Source organism: Heliangelus exortis, chromosome 2 (assembly GCF_036169615.1).
Source record: "Heliangelus exortis chromosome 2, bHelExo1.hap1, whole genome shotgun sequence".
In the NCBI taxonomy this organism is placed as follows: domain Eukaryota; kingdom Metazoa; phylum Chordata; class Aves; order Apodiformes; family Trochilidae; genus Heliangelus; species Heliangelus exortis.
Window position 1 is genome coordinate 99,564,375 of NC_092423.1, and position 19,348 is coordinate 99,583,722.

Genomic DNA, 19,348 nt, shown 5'->3' on the forward strand with positions numbered 1-19,348 from the left:
AGAGGAGAACATCCCGTGCTTTTAAGCCAGGGGGTCCCAGCTGCTGAATGAACCTCGGCACTTCACACCAGGGGGGATGCTCCTGGGTGGCACGGCCACCTCTCGGGGCACCCTTCTCCTCAGGTGACGCCACAGCGCCCGAAGCGGAGACTTCTGCAGCCCCCCTGCCTCCCCTAGAAACGGGCCCATGCAGCCCAAGCTGAGGGGTGACCTGCGGCTCCCTTCTCTCCGGGTGAGCTCACAAAACCTTTTCCAGGCAGGGACGGGAGCACGGTGGGGCCTCACCTCAGCCCCGCTGCCCTCCCCGCCTCTCGGCGGGCGGCAGGAGGAGCCCAAGCCGGGAGATGGAGGCGGGGAGTCGGAGAGAAAGCGGCGAGCCCAGGGTCAGGGAGTGCGGCCGTGTCCCGGCGGTCGCCGGCCTCACTGCCCGCGGGCAGGGCCGTTCCCTGCCGAGCCGAGCCGGACGGCTCCGGGCGTGAGTCAGAACGAGAGGCGGGGAGGCGCGGCCGCCTATGCGAGGGAGCGAGAGAGGCTCCGCCGGGCGGAGGCGGGGGCAGCGTGTCCGGCCCAGACCCCTCCTCCCGCCTTCCTCCGCCCGCCCGCTCCCTCCTACCTCCCTGCGCGACTCTCCCGGGAACACGGGGAGACACCGCCGGGCCCGGGGCCTGGACCCTACGGAGCCTTTCCCTTCCCGCCGCCCGCACCGCCACCCGCTTCGTCCCTCAGCCGCGGGTTAAATGTAGCCCGGCGCCCCAAGGGGGCTGCAGCAAGATGGCGGGTAGGTAGCGCCCCCCTCCCTCTTTCCGCACAAGCCGCCTCCCCGGTGAGGCGCAAGCCCTCCTCTTTCCCCCCTTCCTCTTCCCCGCACCGGCTTCCGAAGCGCTTCCCGCTGTTGTCCGCCTCAGAGCGCGGGGGGCTGCGGGGTGGGGTGGGGTAAGGCCGGGTCGGGTCGAGTCGGGTCGGGGGGGCAGCGGGGCGCAGCCTGCGGAACCCGCTAGCGGCGGGGGGCGGCCCCGCGGGGGGGAGGGGGCGGGCCAGGCGTGGCGGGGGGCGGTGGCGAGAGAGGGAGGGGTGGGTGGGTGAGTGGGTGAGGTGGGGGGCACAGCGGTCCGCTCGCGTTGGTCCATGGTGTGTCTCCTGCAGATCTGTCGCTGCTCCAGGAGGACCTGCAGGAGGAGATCGACGGATGTGAGTAGGGCCGGGAGGGTGGGGGGTAGCGGCGGCGTGGGGCGAGGAAGTGGCTTTAGAGGGGAGCGCCCACGGTGCATTGTGGGAGGCGGCGGGGAGGAGGAGGCCATGCTCCGCGCTTCTCAGGGTAGATGACCCGCAGCCGGGCGCGCCTGGGGCAGGCCGGGCTCCGCCGGGCTTCCCTGCGGGGGAGCGGCGGTGGCGGCGGCGCAGAGCAGGGTGCGTTGGTTGGCGGGAAGAGCGCGGGGGGCGGGTGCGGGGGTTCCGTTAACGGCCGCCCCGCCAACGGGCGCCTGGCCGGGAGGTGTGGCAGCCTGCGGGCCGCCGGGGGGAGAGCCGTCCCCTCATGGCCTGGCCACCGAGGGAATCCTCCGGAGTGGAGGAACCTGAGGGGTCTGAGGCTGCAGCGTGTGGGTTACGCTTTCCTTTTTGTATCTATTTTATCTTTTTGTTTGCTTGGATGCATGTGTGTCTTTCCCTCTTCCCTCCCCCTCCCCCTTCCCTCAGATCCCCGCTTCCTGACCCTGCTGGAGAGATGTGTGGGAAAGAGTTAATGTCAGGGTGCAAATTGCAGAATGTGGCTCTGGTGAAAAATTGCTACTAACTTGGGGGTGTGGAGCCTGGCTGGGCAGCCTGTAAAATCTTACTCAGGTGAGAAGGCGTCTGTTGGTAATGCCAGTACCGAGGGAGATGCTTGGAAGCCAGAGGAAGATAAATTTTGGGCGGAAAGTGAAAATGGAGGCGGAGGTGGCTGTAACACGGGCGTCTGCCGTGGGTGTGCAGACCCTTGCCGCTCTCTGAAGGTATTTTGTCTGACTTGTAGTCTGCACAGCATTCCGCTAGCCAGGACTGTATTGTAAGAGAAAACCTCTTGATATTATGGCTTGAATTTATAAAGGAGAGTTATTTTAACTTTTCAGGATCCAGCTATTGCGTTTTTTCCAGTTTTGTCACCTGATGTTTAAAAGGCTTTTATCATGTGTTGCCTTGCACAAAGAGGGAGCCTTTCTCTGAGGCTTTACTGTGTGGGTTTTTTTTTTTTTTCCTAACATGCTTGCTTGAAATCCATCTTGATAGCATAGCTCCTTGAAAACTTTGTGTGATTACAAGAGGACTTTCTCTGAAATGCTTTCTTTTTAAGGAAAGAAGTGTGGTCTTAAATTTCTGCTTAGAATTCAGATTTTTCTTGACAGGAGTTGAAGTAAGATATGGGTGTAGTCATTGGAGAGATGATTCTGAACCTGTGCACTTCTGCTGGTTGTTCAAGCATTATGGACTTGTCTTTGAAAACATAATATGTTCATATATGACTCAATCCAGATGAGAGCATCCTGAAGGCAGGAGTCAGAAATCTAAAAATTTGAAACCTCACTAATAATTACTGAGGTTTTGATGGAAGTAGGCAAAAGTGAACAGCTCAATACCTGTGCATGTTATTTTAAGAGAAAATCCAGGAATCTATATGAATCAATGTGTGCTGCCTGCACGTAGCTCTGTCACATGATGCCTTCTATAATTCTAAATTTTATGTGGTTTTGTTCCTGTGGGTTTGAGCCAAAGTAATACAGACAGGGGAGACTGAACATATCGAGTCATAAGAATTGTTTCTTTTGCAGTGGTATTTATCTGAAACAACCAGGTTTTGTACCAACATACAACAGATGTTATGCAACTTACAAAAGCCATCCCAATTAATACATTGTTTGGGGTTACATTTCATGGTTGCACATATGTCTAAAAAGGACAAAAAAGCTGCAATTTTTGCCTGGCTGTACCAAGCCTGAACTCCACCCTAAATATTTGAAATATTTACAACAGAGAAGTAGTATAAAATTCTTTCAAGCAGTAGACTTATACACTGGTTTAGAGGTGTATTCTTGAAATAGTAGAATGCAATTCTGAGAAAACTGGAAGTTCTGGTAGGTTTTATGCATGAGTGATTCTGCCAGCTACAGTCTTGCTGTTAAATGTGTTAAGGTGTAGTTAAGCACAAACAAGAAAAAAAGTGTGCAGGCATACCTGTAGTCATAGTGGTGTAATTTAGAAGTTAGGTAAATGTAAAATAGTATGAATTAAAAGAAAAAGACTGAGGTGGCTACAGTTGTGTGGCTCTTTTGGAAAGTGAACTATGTAGGTTTTAATAAAGCATTGGGATTGTAATTGATCTGGTACCCAGTAATATCGAAACATCTATAAGGTACACTGTAGAAGCCAGGAGGGATTAAGTCTAGACACAAATGTATAGATGTGGATTGGACATCTGAAGCTTGGTCTCTGATTTGACGTATGGCATGGGACATTTGAGTAGTTTAGGTGCTCTTTTGCAGCTCACCAGTGAGTCCTGGGTTTGATTCTGCATCACAAAATAGTTTTCCTTTTTAATGATAATTTACAATGTGAATCACCATTTTCTAAACAATAAAGGTTCAAAAGAAAATGAAAGAATCATTAAGGTGACTAATAGTTAAATTTTATTGTTCTGTTCTAAAGCAGTTGGATGAAGTCCTGGAGCTGAGCAAACAAGGCACAGTTGCTGCTAAAAGTAATGAACAAAGCATTTGGAACATCTTTTTAGATGTGCAGAGTGAAGAACAGCTGGTTTATGATAGCTGTCTTTAAGGTCTCTGGAATTAAGTATTTTACTGGAAAGTTGGAATTCAGTCAACAGCTGGTACAACTGTACGATTTGTGCCTCATTTATTGGGCCAACCCATTGGATGCTAATTAACCTGAAATATAAACCAGTAAATTGTTATATCTTTGGAGTACTGTTTTAATAGTTGCTTGTAAAATAAAGTTTACCTTTTCCCTCAAGAGAACTTCATAAATATTTAATTTAAATGAAACACTCCTGGATTTCAACAGAGAGTAGTAAATCTACTTTTGGAATAGTGGGAGACCTTCAGAATAATGTGCTGTGTAAGAGATCTGTTTAAAAATTGCCTTTTGTTTATTTGTTTTAAGAGGTCAGAGATTAAAAAGGAGTTCTCATAAGAAAAGCTTTTAGAGAGGGGTTGATAAACCAGCTGGATTGACTATTAAATAATTAATCTCATCTTTGGTTTGCATTTCTATTTTGAAAGCTTCATATTATTTTCTGCTCATGGTTGCTTGGAAACCACTGGACAGCTCTGATTTATTTTTTTTTTTTTTCCCCCAGGTGAAAGTATACTTTATACCTGGTGGTACATTACACAGAGGATTGCTTTAATAGTTGCATGGCTTGGCATATGGTGCTTTAGTACTCAGATTTTAGGTAATATTTTGTTTCTGTAGAGGTAGTTCTTGATGTCAGAGGCTTTAATAGTTGAAGAATTTCTGATTCTGCCATGTTCAGAGTAGCTTTTTCCTTGTTTGGTAGCTTGAAGTAAAAAAAAAAAAAAATTAAAAAAGAAAAAATCTGAATATATCCAGGATGAGAACACAGAAGGTTATAAAAGGAATTTAATTCATAAATGTAAGTTCTTATTGTGGAAGGCAACTCTGAATAAGTAACATATCATTGCACTTTATCTGTGTGAATGTGAACCTAACAAAAACCCTTGCATGATAGCTATTAAGGCAAAAAAAAAAAAAAAAAAAAAAAAAAATTCAAAGCCTGCAGAGGACTACCCGCCCCATCTGGCTGCTATAAGGTGGCAAAATGAAGGTGGTGTTTCAGTGTTAGTTGGACAGTTACCCATGATGGTACTTGGGACTGTGTGGTTTTTTGATCTTTGTCTAAAGTTGTCATGTGCAGTATATGAAAATAAGTGAAGGAAAATTTGGCTTTCATTAGTTCTTTGTGCATACAAAATCAAAATGGAATAATGTAACTTTGTAAGCCAAGTATAGGACTGAAAATAAGCAACCAAAATGGTTGAAGAGCGAACACAAAGTTGTATAATTATATATTTATGATGATAAATAAGATACTCTATATGACTGTTCCTAGATAGTCTTGTGTTCCACACCCTTTCCCCCTCTCCTCCCCCTCACAATGTTTCTGAAGATTAAACTACAGATAGATGCAATCAAAAGTACTACATTCAGTCTGTCCAATGGTGTGTGCAGGAAGTGTAATGTGATAGAGCCATCTGTAATTAGAATTCAGATTGTGAAGGAGGATAGCTTTATTTAATTTGGGATTTTATTTGTGATTTAAATCAGGAGTGAAAAGAAATTTTGGTCCAGTAACTGGTTTTAATACTGTTTTGCTTTTTAAAGAAATGTTTATTATTGAGAAGTGGCAGCTGCATTTACATGCAACTTTTGATAGTTGCAATAGTAACAAGTACTATACATGTACTTTTTTTATAATACTTGAAGTCATAGGTGGTTTTATTTTATTTATTTTAAAAATCTGTCTATATTTCCCTGTGGTGTGAAGTCACACTCACAGTTTGATGCTGTGCTGTAACTCTTATTCCCTTGGAGTGAATTATGCATGTTAACATTTGTTCAGTATGTTAAATTTCACCTTACCTTCACCACAGCTGTGCATTGTAATATCAGAAACTTTTGTATTGTGGTTCCTTTGTTCCTTTACCATGGAACACGAGTTAGAAAATATTGTTATGCTCTTTGTTATGTATAGACTGTAAGTCAGGTCACTTCTTAGAGTTAATTCCAGCTTTGATTATAGCTAATTTCCAACATAATGTTCAAATGCTTTGTTGCAAGACTGAGCTTTTGGTCTCATCAGAAACTTAACTCTGTTAAAGGAGTTGAATTACTAGGCTGGCATTTCAGTAGAGAGCAGTCTTTAGTGTCTTTGTTGTGAAAAATAACAACAGGAATTAATGGCAGACTGTCTGCTTTGGTTTTCTAGTGTGACTCCGATCCTGTTCCATTGGGAATCTAATAACTGGTTTTTAATGCTAATGAAGCATACTTGTTAAATCTGTTATTTTCCCTGGAGATTAGGTTTTAATTCTCCCGACTCTTCAGTTAATTTTTTTTTCTCTTTTAATGTGATGATTGAACCTCACAGAAACTGAGACTCAGGTGGATGGCTGTGTCTCAGCAGAATTCTGATTTTAGTTGTCTCACGTGAGTAATGGTTGGTGTCTTTTCCTTCAACAACATCTTGGGATCCTAGAGAGAAGGAGATGATGTGAGTAGAGGGCTGTGCTTGATAATAAGTAACCTTAATAATAGGTTAATGAACCTTCCATGTGCAGCTGCACGTTTTCTCCATTAAAGCTAGCAGAGGATTGAAGAGGAGGTAATTTCCTAGCTTTTTAGCTTCCCAAGGCCAGTATAATCACGCCTTCACATATAATGTGGAAATGTGCATTTCACCAGTCACCTTTTTATGTTCCTCTTTCTTGTGGGAATCCTAAATTAAGGTTGTCAGCTTCTATTTTTTTTTTTTTTTTCTTTCTAGATTTTGTCTTTCTTTCATGATTTGTTTCCTGGGGCTTCAGGTATTCTCCTTCTCATTTTGTCTCCCACTTGGAGGAAAAAACTAAAAAGGAGAAGACATTAATAAGTCAGGATAGAGATGGAAATTTTCAAAATCTTAAGATGGAGCGAAACCCTTAGTGTCCGTGCAGTTGTTTCTGACTGCTGACCTATTGTGGAGGTTGCAGACCTCAACGTGTTGAAGATAAAATGCCTCTTTCCTGTGTGTGTCTTTTGCTGCTGAGACCTTGCTTCTGTGTGGCCAGGAAGTCTTCAGTGTAAGGGTAGTAGCTGCAAGAGAACTTGTAACAGTAGCTGGACTGGATGAAAGGGTAGGTTCTGCTTTGAAAGCCAGAGCTGGGCCGGGACAGCTGCCCCTAAAGGACCTGAGACCATCGGGGCTTCCCTGTCTGCTTTAGAAGGTATAGCATAAGAGGAATCAGTGTAGCTTTTTCTTGGATTGGGTGGGATACTGCAGTTCTTTCTAGCAACAGGGTGTTAAAATCCTGTACGATGTGTAAGTTGAATGAATTGTCAAAATGTTTTTGTGAAGGCTGTTGTTTCACAACAGCAGCACTGGGAGTTAATAATAATTTGCTGGAGGTTTTTCTGTTTTACTATTTTTAAGGTAAAAATGAAAGGCAAACAGCACAATAAATATACATTAATTCTGAGGTGTAATTTCTGTAAGAGCTAAATATATTGATGTATAAAAGTGACAATCTATATGAGAACTAATGCAGATTGTTGGAGTATTCTTCTCTAGTAAACAAGTCTGCTTAAATATTTTTTTTTTTGTCTTGTTTATATAATGCCTGTATAGTTCCCAAATACTTGAATGGAACAGACCACCTTTTCCTTCTTTAGTGTGCAGGAGAATAGCTTGGTTACTCTGTAGAGACACTTGCTTGTATGTATGTTTTATTAGAGGGAATTCTATTTTAAATAGCATTTGAATGAACACCCATGGCTGTTCTTACTTTTCCTAAGAGTGAATCCACCTCACTCTGTACTGCTCAATTTTCTGCCAGAGGAGCTCTATGCTTTGTACTGAGCACAGGCAGGAAAAGCGTGGAGAGTTGCAGAAAGAATTTCCGCCCCTGAACATGCAGGAAACACAAAGGCTCATGCAACCAGGTTTTGAATGCTGTCAAACATTGTCTCAAGAGCATAGAGAGGAAAAGTACTGTTAAGAAGTTCCAAGTGATTTATGTTGCAAATCCATGCTTTGTAGATTATGGATGTACCAGTCATAGAACTTGCTTTCTCTGTGGCATTTAGCCCAATAAAGTGTATTTCAGTTACTGTGAGTGAACCAGAAGAAGTAACTGCATAGTGAAGCAACACTTGGTTGAAGTGGAGCAAGTGGGTTAATAGGTGGTGTGTTATCACTCCTGGTGTCACATCTGCGTTGCAAAGCTAGTGCAAGCCCTTGGAGCATTTGAGATTCAGCTTCTTCATAATGCTCTCCCTTTCAGTAAGCCCAAGTTTAAAGCATAGATGTACTTTGAATGTGATGGTTTTGTGTTTACCAGATACGCTGGTAGGGATAGAACTTGAGTGTGGACCCAGGCATGGTTAACGCATGTGTCCTGTCATGGTAGGTCCAGAGAGAACATCTTGGTTGAGGATGGAAGTGAGTTCTCTTTGCAGTGCTACAAAATTATCAGTCAGTCATGGAGGTAAACAAAACCCTCATAAGCAGTAGTGCTCTGCAGAGAGAGGGTGGATACCTTTCTTTGACTGTAAGAAATCTATAGAGGAGAAAAAAGTACCTTAGAGAAACTTCCTGCTTGCACTAGCTGTCTTTTGCCTCACTCCAGTCTCATTTAATGATTTCTAATAATATGCAGTTGTTTGGAAGGGGTAGGGACTTAAATAGCAGGGGATTTGAGTACCATGATGGGTGTGACCTGCTCTGAACAGGAAATCGGGGGACAAAGTATAAACTGTTTATTATTTTAATTGGTAGCTTGGATGTCCTCCTTGTTGTTTCAATTTCCTCAGGAGCAACTTTTGTTGCAGGTCTGACTGTTAACCAGTAGAAAGTACATTCTCCTGTTGTGCAAGTAAATGACTAGTGAGCAATACTAGGTAGAACTTTACCTTTGTTTCAGAGGAAACTGGGATTTTCCAATGCTGCTTACGTTTGCCTTGAAGAGACAAACTGTCTGCAGCTGCATGTGTCCTTGTTGCTTAAAGAATTTTGTATCACCCCTTGTTTCCTTGAAATGCTTGATGAGAAATACAACTCATTTGGCATTCTTGTTAACTGTATCTTTTCTGAAAGCCTTTGCTAAATGAGAGTATTCTCTTTTTGTTATGTTTAGTCTAGTGGGCCTTCTATGTTTGCTGTGCCATACTTGCATAAGTTTTGTATGTAGATAACCTGCTGATTTTGATTCATTTGCCTTTCCTTCATCTGCTAAATGCATCTTCCTCCCTAAGCCTGTGCCAAAGCTTTATTTTAAAGGTTTTACTCTGTCTGCTTCAAACTGTTAGCAAGCACTGCAACGAAAGTGCTCCACAGGGGCTAATGTGGTAAGCCTTGCTGTTAGCACAGCAGCTTTGCATCAGAGCTGCTTTGCATTTCCCCTTTCTTCCTTGCTCCTACCTCTCCCTTCCTCCTCCCTCCCTCACTCCCAAGCTCCATCCCTCCAGACTTGGAGTGCAAACATCAAAGTCTTATGCATTCAGATGTGGTGGCTTCACCTTCTTCCTAAGAGGCTCAATGTGGATAGCACTTCATGTTTGAAGGGCAAATTTGGAGAAGAGGCAGAGAAAAGGAACCATGGCTCTTGTTTCTGGTACTGTGGTACATAGATTGGAAAGAACTTAAAAAAATAGAAGTCAAATGATTGGACGGGGAAAGGAAGGTTCAGAGAGAAGTTATTTGTCTTATGTTATGCAACAGGTCAGTGATAGTCAAATATTGAAAGCAAATCCAGTGCTGATATTGAAAGCAAATCCAACAAACCTATAATTTTTCTGTAGCAGGAGAAAAACATGTTGCCTTGTCTACATTATGAAGTGGGAATGAATCTGGACATTCTGCATTTGAACTAACCAAGAGTTGTTGTACTGGTTTTGGCTGGAATAGAGTAAAATTTCTTCCTAAGTACTATGTTTTGGATTTGTGCTGAAACTAGCACTGATAACACGGGGATGTTTTAGTTACTGCTGAACACTGCTTACACAGGTCAAGGCCTTTTCTACTCTTCACACCAGTGAGTAGGTTGGTGGACCACAAAATAGCCCCATAGAAGCTACTGTAAAGAATTTAAACCACTCCAGCCAAAACTAGTATGCTTGTGTTCAAGGGTGGTTTTTGCATTTGTAAATTTTACAAAAGGCCCAGTCGTACTTGGGGAAGTACTCAAAGTTGGAATAACCTTCCAGGTTTAGGGAATATCAAAATGACTTGGTTTTTTGAGTAATGCTAAGGATGCTCTTTATGCATTTTAGATGAGGAGCGGTTAGATTGTTGTCAAATCAAATTTGGAGCAAGTTAAAGACAAACATACCCTTAAGGGTCTTTGTTAGAGTGGAATTCTAGTGAGCTGATGCCTGTTTGGATTTGGGTCTTGATGTTGAAAGTGAAAGTTATTATGTACTTTAAAAGAACTATAAACTGTTCATGTACTGATTGATTTATTTTTATTACGCCTCTCTTCCCTTTGGTATTTGTGTTGCATTTATCAGGATGCTGCCTTATGAGTGATCTCTTCTGTGACCACAAGCTGAGATTCTGAAACTCTTTAAAAAAATAAATGTTGCTCTGCATCAGTAGCAGAGGCACATTAAGACCAATGGAGTGCTAAACTTAATTTTTACCATGCACAAGCACAGCAGAGTCAAAGCCACATAATTGCTTTCTGTTTGAACTAGTAGGAGACTTCAAACAAATAAATTGTAAGCAGCTGCTTATATTTTCATCATTGATATTTACATCCAATATAGAGTGGATTTGGCAGTTTGGTTGACTCAATGGATTTCATGGGGCAGAAGTTATCAGCACATTTAGGTCACTAAATCAAAGGTGTCAGACATATAGTTAACTTTGCATGTTTATGTCTCGACGTAGAGTGAGCAGTTGCTGTGTTCTGTACTCTTAAGATGGCATCTTCATTGGGCCACTCGCTGTAGGAGTTTCAAGGAAGAAGATGTAGCAGGGAAAAAAAGGAATCTGCAACATAATGCTGAGGTTGAGAGGAGATAAAGGAAGTAAAGCTAGTGGTGATTGATGTAATGGTCAGCATTTATTTTTTATTCATGCATTTGATAACTAAATAAAAATAATTATGCTGGTATTTTGATATAGCTTCTTCAATTGATTCTTTTATATTTATAGTACAATCAACAGACTTTAAAATAGGAAAGGTCCCATAGATTTAATTTAACTGAATATTAGAGTGATGGTTTTTCCTCCCCAATAGGTTATGTCACAACTTAACTGTATTAATTTAAGTTCTGTAGTTTAGAAAATTGATCTGAAGGCAGTGGTTTGGTGCAGGGCTCAATTATGATAAAAATAAGTGCAATTCATTTCCTGGAATGGGGAGTATCTGTTGTTTCTTTAAAGTATTTCTTCTGTCAGTCCTCTGACAGTAGGAGCTAGCATAAAATAAAGTGTTCTATGAAGAGTTCCTGTGAGGAGTGGCTGAAGACTCTGGGCTTGACTAGTTTAGAGAAAAGGAGGCTGAGAGGTGACCTCATTAAACTCTACAGCTTCCTGAGGGAGGAGACATGGAGGGAGTTGCTGATAGCTTCTCCCTGGGACCTAGTGACAAGAGGTGTGGGAATGGTTCAAAACTGCTGGGGTGGGGGTTTAGACTGGTCATCAAGAAGAATTTCTTTAAGAGGGTGGCCAAACACTGGCACAGGCTTCCTAGACAGGTGGCTGATGTCCTGAGTCTGTCGGTGGTTAGGAGACATTTGAACAATGCTCATAATAATTTGCTTTAGCTTTGGTCAGCCCTGAATTGGTCAGGCAGTTGGACTAGGTGATTGCTTTAGGTCCCCCCTGACTGAAATACTGTGTTCTAAAAAGCCTAATCTGTGTGGGAAAGATGCATAACTATAAACACAGGAAAACCTCCCCCTTTAGTTGGATCAATGGGTTGAATTAAAGGCCTGTGAGCCAAAGGATAGCCTGTTTCTTGTTAACTTCATCTGGCATAAAATCAAACTTGTGTTATTTCAGAATGCGTTTTTACCTTCCTCCACCTTTCCTGTGAAAACTGATTCTTTACAAAAATCAACAAGAACTCCCCTACTCCCCCCCCCCCAAAAAAAAAACAAGCCAAAAAAAAAAAAAAACCAACATCAAAACAAAACAACAAACAAACCAAAAACCCAACCCAAAATCAAACAAAAAAACACCAAAACCCAAACCCCTAAACTGTGACCAAACACGGGTTCAAACAGTTGTGTAAACCTGGGGTTGCTGAGTGCTGTAGCTTTCTGAATCTGACCTTATTTTAGAGCCTTCCCTTCCTCCCCCTGCATTTTGTTATGTTTTACTTCAGGTGTATGCAAGATCACCAGTTCCTCCCCCAGCATGCTCTTGCATCTGCTTTGTCTTGGAGCTCCTAGCACACTTTCTTCCTTGCTCCTGTGCCCCAGATTCTTTTTATGACCTTGCTCTTTCCCCCATCACGTCATTTGATTTCTGGCAAGGATTTTGTGTCCTATCAGCAAATGCAGAATTTGGATCCTCCTCTAGGGGTGGGTCTTAGATATTACAAATTAAACAATGTTCATTGATTATCTACCTAGAAAATGGGCAAATTAGTTAGTTGGTGAAGGAGTGCTGTTACCTCAGTTTAGGTCTAAGGATATTACTGTTATGGGAGTCTGGTGTTAAGTCTTTCAACATTTGAAGAGTGTTAGGGAAGATGTTCAGAAAATGGTAGTTGCTTGTGTGTTCTGAATGTTGAAGGTAATGATATACTGTCTAATAACCAATTTATATAACAGTATAATTGTATGGAAGAGGACAATAACATTTTCTTTCCTCTATAGAGTTCATTTTTTTTAAAAAAAACAGTTCTAGATCTGTCTTTGTCTTCCATGCATCTCTATTTGCTACTTTCCAAAAAGCTTTTCAGAGAAGCTTGGCTAGACTGAAGAATAGTAGTAGTGTACTGTAACGTTGGATTTTCAAGAGTAAAACAGGTGACCTAGGACAGTTCTTGCAAATGAGTCAATGCATTTGCAATACTACCAAAGAAGTGATTGCAATTGCAGGTTAGGGTGTTTATTATGGGATGGAGTTTTCAAGCAGTGTAGAGACCTTAGGGAAGCCAGCAAAAAGGTGGTAGTTCAAACCCTAATTTTTCAAGCAGCTCTGCAGATCAGGGAAGGGCCCCTTTTCCATTTCATTGTGACTGCATGTTGGTAAACACGTCTGTCTATATGAAGTGTCCTGTTGATGTGCTTGTCAATAATTATGCAATAGGTGAATTGCATGTACCTCAGTTGGTAGTTAGATGTAGCAACACACATCTAAACTTTTTAATGTGCTTGGTGTGATTTTTCTTTTTTAGAAAAACAGTTTTTTGTTCTGTGAGATCATGTATTAGCTCTTTATCTCTGGACTGACAGCTGCCATGATTTTAGTCTATGTGTCTTTAAAAAGCTGAGTTCAGAATTAGCTAAAAGTAGTTTGCTTAATGAATAAAAGAAAATAGTGTTTGTTAGCTAAAAATATCACGAACCATGGGTGTTTAGTGAATCATCATATTTGGGAATTTAGAGAAAATTACTCAAGATCCATCTAGTTCAATATATCTGTAATTCATCACATGGGGACTGGTGAAAGCTTGGGATCTTGTAGTGCAGTTGGTGATACGTTGTTAGTGGGACCTTGTCTAGACTTCTGTATTTCAGACCAACAACAGACATCATTTTAGCGTTAAACTACTGTGATTATAAGGAATATTTCTGATGTCTCTGATTGATAGTTGGTGTGGATGACTACAGCTCAGAGTCTGATGTGATTATTATACCTTCAGCCCTGGACTTTGTCTCACAAGATGAAATGTTGACGCCTTTGGGAAGACTGGACAAGTACGCTGCAAGTGAGAACATATTTAACAGGTATGTTTTTTTATATGTCTTGTCTGGGTAATGGTATGCAAACTATTCATCTGATTCAAATCTGACTGAGGTTCATTTGCATGAAATACAAATAATTTTCAAAAGCCCAACAACTTTACAAAATTCTTTAGTTTCTGCTCCTGCTTCTGTTTGCTTATGCTCCTACTTACAAAGAGTAAAATACTAATGGTAACAGAGAAAACATTTGCTTACCTTTTAAGTTTAGGATGTCTTGAATTTTTTCATTACTTGGACATCCTTTTTGTTTTTTTGTTGATGCTAACATTCCTGTTGACACAGGCCTGGATGATAACAGTAAACTGTATCTGTAACTCTGTGGGAAGTGGCTTTAAGCAAATACTCATGAAAGTTCAGGAGAGTATAATGAATAGCACTGTAGTTTGCCACAGGAATCTAAGGTCTGTTCTGCAGAATCATCCATATTCATAGCTTACAGTTTGAGCATTGCAGTTTCTGATTTTGAAAATGAAAAACTGATGAAAGGATGATATTCCCTTACCTGATTAGTACTGTGGTCTGTATTTCCCCACCCCTTTTCTTTTTGTCACTGTCTAGTGTCACTGAGTTACTTCTTTCATTTAAAAGTACAGGTATTGTAGCATACTTCCAACAGATACACAAAAAACATAGAGAAACTGTGCAGTGGAATGAAGAAATTAAAACCCAGCATTTATTTTAATAGTAACTACAAACAGTTGTAAGATCACAGAAATGTATAAAATACATTGAGGTTTTCTGGTATTTCATTTTAACACAGTTCAGTTTGGGCTTCAAGAAAGTCTTTAATAAAGAATGTTTGCTTTTATGTTGAGTTCTTCATTCAGTAGTATGTGCAAGAGAAGTCTATGATAAACCACCCTGTAGGTTAGTCTCTATTTTGTTGCTTTTTTGTGGCATGAATTCTTCAAGGATTTAGCCCCATATTTGACTTCAATCATGTGATGTATACTTAAAATTCCATATACATCTATGAACCCTCCCCTGTTTGGAAGGTTTTTGTTCACATTAATCTGAAGCTAACAATTACATATTTGTTTCTCTTATTGTAACATGCATAAATATTTATGCATAAATTAACTCTTCAGCTTTTATTTTCTGTTTTCCTGAAATATAAAGTTTGTGGTGTTTGACAATTTGAGATGAAATCAGCATTTTTGCCACCAGGAGAGAGGTTTTTTTTGTCTTTGACTTTTCATGGGAGGGAAGAGGAGCCTTTAGGGCCATAGGTGACAATTATGTAATTAAAACCAATATGGAGGAGAGCAAATTCATAAACTCAAGTTGTGTGGCTTGAATTTTAGATAACGGTAGCAATCCTAACATTTTATCTGCCCTTTTGAGAAAAATCTGTCTCTCTGAGTCTCTCAGTATAGATTGCATGGGGTGTGGGGCATATAAACATGTTGCTTAATCCTTGTTCTCTTTGTAGGTCTACTGTGTTATGTAGCATAAGAAAATACATGAAGTAGCAGGTGATAGTGATTAGTGATATAACTGAGTAGCAGTTCTGTCACTGTGAGTGACAGTGAGTAGCAAATGCAGGCAGTTTATGATGATTCAGCATTAGTCTTAGCAATAATTGGGGAGATTTTGCTACAGGGATGAACTAAAGCATTTCATAGGGAAAAGCTAAGAATAGGCACTTTATCTTTCATTTAAATTCTCTTCATATGGTACTCACATGAATAATTGGCATTGCATCCAATTGCTGGTGTGTCATTTAGCATTATTTTGCATTATGATTAAGTTAAAAATGTTTCCGTTACCTTGAACCTGCATTTCTGTGAAAGCTTCAAATTATAGATGCCCAGACCCTTGAAACATAAACACTGAGCCTACGTAAATTATAGTTAGAGTACTTTTTGGGTGAATTTGCTTTTAGTGTGGTTTTGTTTTGTTTGTTTTTTTGTTTTGTTTGTTTGTTTAATCTTTAATTTTAAGTATTATTTCTCTTTGCATTTGTTTAAATTGTAATTTTCTATTTGCTTGGACATCTACCTATATATAATTTGCAGTGTGTGATTATACTGAATGATTAAAGTGAAGTGATTTTTAACAATAACTACAAAAGCCTAGTCTCCTTTTATTGCATTCCTTGAGCACTCATGATTACTCACATGGTATCTGAGCTGGTTGCTCTGAGATGGAGATGCCTGCATCCTACAAAATTCTAGCAGGTTGGACTTGGAACTTGCAAATAGGAGTTACTTCTTGAGTTACTAAAGGTACTCCTTTACTTCTAGTAAAGGATACTAGGGTATCTTTTAACAGCTTTCCAAATGGTTAAAGGGGTTGCTGTGTAGCAGTTTTTAACATGTTATACATCCTCACTGTTTTAAATATTTCTGTTCTGCACCACAGATGTTGTCTTAGTCTCTGAGAACTTGACAAATACTATGATAAATTACTCCTCTTGGTTTTGAAAACCAAGACAAATAGAACTCCAGTTATGGTTTTGTTAATGAAGAGGCAGCCTCCAGACCAGATCTGAGAAGCTTCTAGCATATGCCATCAAAATCCAATATCATATTGCAGCATTTGTAGGTGCTGAACAGAAAGCCCATGACCATCTTCCTGAAACACAAGGTCTGTTTGTGTCGGGTAGCACTGGTGAGTGCACACATGCCTGGATGAGTATTGTCTTCTGCTATTTGCTTTAAAAACACAATTGCTGTTGCAGATTGGAGCATAGCATTTGTCTCTTCTCACTTTAAAAGTCCTTTATGACTTTTTCTAATCTTCATTGCTACAGACTTGCTTCCTTTCCTCATAAAGAAGGCTCAGAAATATGCAGCACTCACCAATAGGTCTCCTCTAATAGTAAGGCAGTTCACGAACAACAAAACCTTCCCTTTGGTCAGCCTACTTTGTGAGGTATTGCTGTTGCCCTTTCTTTTCAAACCAAAGCACATCTTGGCAGCAGGCTCTCATTCACCAGTGTGATCAGTCTCAGCTATCAAGACTATATCTACAGACCAATGTAGGTACTTTTAAGCTATCGTTTTGCTGTGCTTCTTTTTGTTCCAAAGTACTACTTTGCTTTTCCCTTGGGAGACACCATACCTGATGTCTTTTGGAAAAGGTGTTCTGGAATAGTTTAACTTCAAAATACTCACAAGTAACTGAGGATATATTGGATCTCAAAGAGGGATTAAGCACAGGTGCATGTATTCGTGTTCAGCTTGTAAGTAGCACTTCCACTATCAACAGTGTAGGTGAAGATTTGGCCTAAAGCTTTCTGGGTTACTTGTCTTTTTTGGCTAAAAGGTATGCTCCTCTTACTTCATGGCACAGACATAAGGGTTGATGTGGTTGGTAGAAAGCAGCCTTCTTGCTCTCTAGACTCTAGATGGAAGAGAGATGTGGATCAGAAAAGAGGCTGTATGACGTGTTGCAGTGAATTATTTTAATGTGGTTATCCCATTCCTGACTCAGGTGATTACAATATAAACGTTGGTTTTACGTGTCTGTGATCTTGGAAAATAATAACCTAGAAGTTTGCAGAATATATGCTGTTTCAGGAACTGAGAGGTCAATTTCTTTCCAAGGGTATAAAAGTAATGGTAAATTTTAGATGTATTAGAGCTGTACCATAAGCCTTTCCAGTTCTCCGTGTTCTTTTGTAGAGTTAAGAACATCGTTTTACTAGGACTTGAATGCAGAAAGTATCCTCACTAAACCAGAATAATGCTGTTTTCATTCCTGTGTGCTGTAATGTGTATCAAAAACCTCTCTAAGACAGTACATCTGGTGGGATGTCAGGAATCTTATATGGACCCTCTTTATTGTAAGAAATTACCTCGTCTCATTTTCATTTAGGTATGATCAAATTATAAACAGAAAGTTAACTGAGAATTTGGTTATCCACAGGTTTTTTTCTCCCTGTTCATTTTCCTACTGTCTGGGCAGCCTAACCCAACGTAAGGTTTTTCTTTTTGGGGTATTTGACAATAAAGAAATGCCAAATTCATATCATATCTATGGAGGTGAAACTAGTGGTATTCATTCTGACTAGGACATGTCTTATAATTTAAGGATAAATCAGGTAATTTCTCCCAAGCTGTAGCTCCTTTCCTCTGTTTTCATGTTTTAGTCTTTGAGTCCACTGTACATCAAAGAATAAAATGTAGTAAAAATGAAAAACGAAACAAACCTCAAAAAGCATCTTTTCTGTGTGGAATATATATTTGCAGATACATACCAAATAAATGAAGTTCAACATTCACAATGTAGATTGAGAAAGTTTATATAATTTTAATGTACATTTACAAGGTAAGCTGAACTATTGAAGGACAGAATTTTAGAAAGCTCTGAGAAGTCTTAAGTACTTAAAAATATGAAATATACCTCTGTGCATTTAGCCTTTCTTTTTATGAAGGGTACAGAGATGCTTATTTCAAAATTGTGTGTTTATTCAGAATATCTTTTGACAGTTTTGGGAGAGAATGGTGCTGAGCTACTACTACCAGTTTTCACTTACACATTGAATCTTAATTTAAAAGTTGTTCAAAAACAGATGAAAAAAAATTATATTCCTTTTCTTTCTCTTTTTTATTTTTATTTTAACACTGGCTCTCTAGCTAAATATATTCCTCATGCAGATTAACTCATTTGGATTTTATAGTAGAAAATTATTAAAGGGCTAATAATGGTGATTGGTACACACTAATTATACCACTTGAAACTTCCAGTATAGATTCCAAATAAGATCAAAGTAGTATATAAAAGGTGTTTAAGTGGTCCAAGCAGTTATATTTGTAGCTGTTATCAGAGTATATCATCACAAAACCTAATTATGGCCATGTGTGCAGAGTCTTTAAAATATCTGTCCCCTGCATGTGGATGTTAAAGCAAGGTGTTTGTAATTGGTCCTCATTTTGCTAATTGCAAGTGAAGGGTGAGTAGAAGATACCTACATCTTTAAGGGTGCCTACAAGGTACCTGTCATTTTTTCCTGCCTTTGGACAAGCCCTCCACATGCATGCTCATGAAAACTTGAACTTTGCTGGTAATCCTCCACTTCTGCACATAGTAACTGAGGAGCTTGTGCTGGATAGTACTTTCCAGCCTTTGACCTCTGCCAATTCTTTGGTCTGTTAGCCATTTAATGGATAAATAAATGTGCTGCTCCTTGGGTGACAGTCATATACCAAAGACACATTAGGGGAATCAATAATTTTCTTTGAGATTTCACATCTGTAGGGTTATTGATTTGAAACCTCACCTGCCAGAGCAGTTAGAATAAGTGGATGTGGAGGAACTGGGAATGAGACCTGACTGGGCAAGAAGATGCAGTTCTAGTAGTTGTTGCACTGAAGACAGCTGTGCTGGCACTGAGAACGTGCAGAGGTACGAGTTCTTACTGGTGTTTGGTACTTCATTAGAGGCAAGTGCTGCACAAATCCAAGCAAATGGCAGGAGTGAGATAAGAAGAAACCATTAATCCTACTCCCATATTGTACCCTAATAACTAGGACTAATGTATAGTAACAGATGTATGCCATTGAAATCATCTATATTGTCAGTGTTAATGCTGCTGGAATAATTTCTGTCACAGAAGTACAATTGAGTCTGATTCCCTATTATAATGCAGTTTATGGGGACATGCTGTCATTATCCATAGAGGAAACCTGTTCCTTGTCTTTTCCCTGTC

At 40.4% G+C, this 19,348-nt stretch overlaps 1 protein-coding gene across 7 annotated transcripts in view; it reads left to right on the forward strand.

The window, feature by feature from the left end:
* Positions 1-210: 210 nt before the first annotated feature.
* The window catches only part of PPP4R1 (protein phosphatase 4 regulatory subunit 1), a 64,172-nt gene continuing 45,034 nt past the window's right edge, over positions 211-19,348 (forward strand). Inside the window, exons 1-3 of one of the 7 annotated variants that reach the window (XM_071737154.1) lie at positions 211-778; positions 1,144-1,188; positions 13,539-13,674. In XM_071737154.1, coding sequence (XP_071593255.1) covers positions 772-778; positions 1,144-1,188; positions 13,539-13,674 — 188 coding nt within the window. In that variant the 5' untranslated portion in view covers positions 211-771. Of the gene's footprint in view, positions 779-1,143; positions 1,189-1,277; positions 1,408-1,476; positions 1,599-6,169; positions 6,220-13,538; positions 13,675-19,348 lie in introns of those variants that run through there. The other 6 variants (XM_071737156.1, XM_071737151.1, XM_071737153.1 and 3 more) reach the window with 6 other exon arrangements.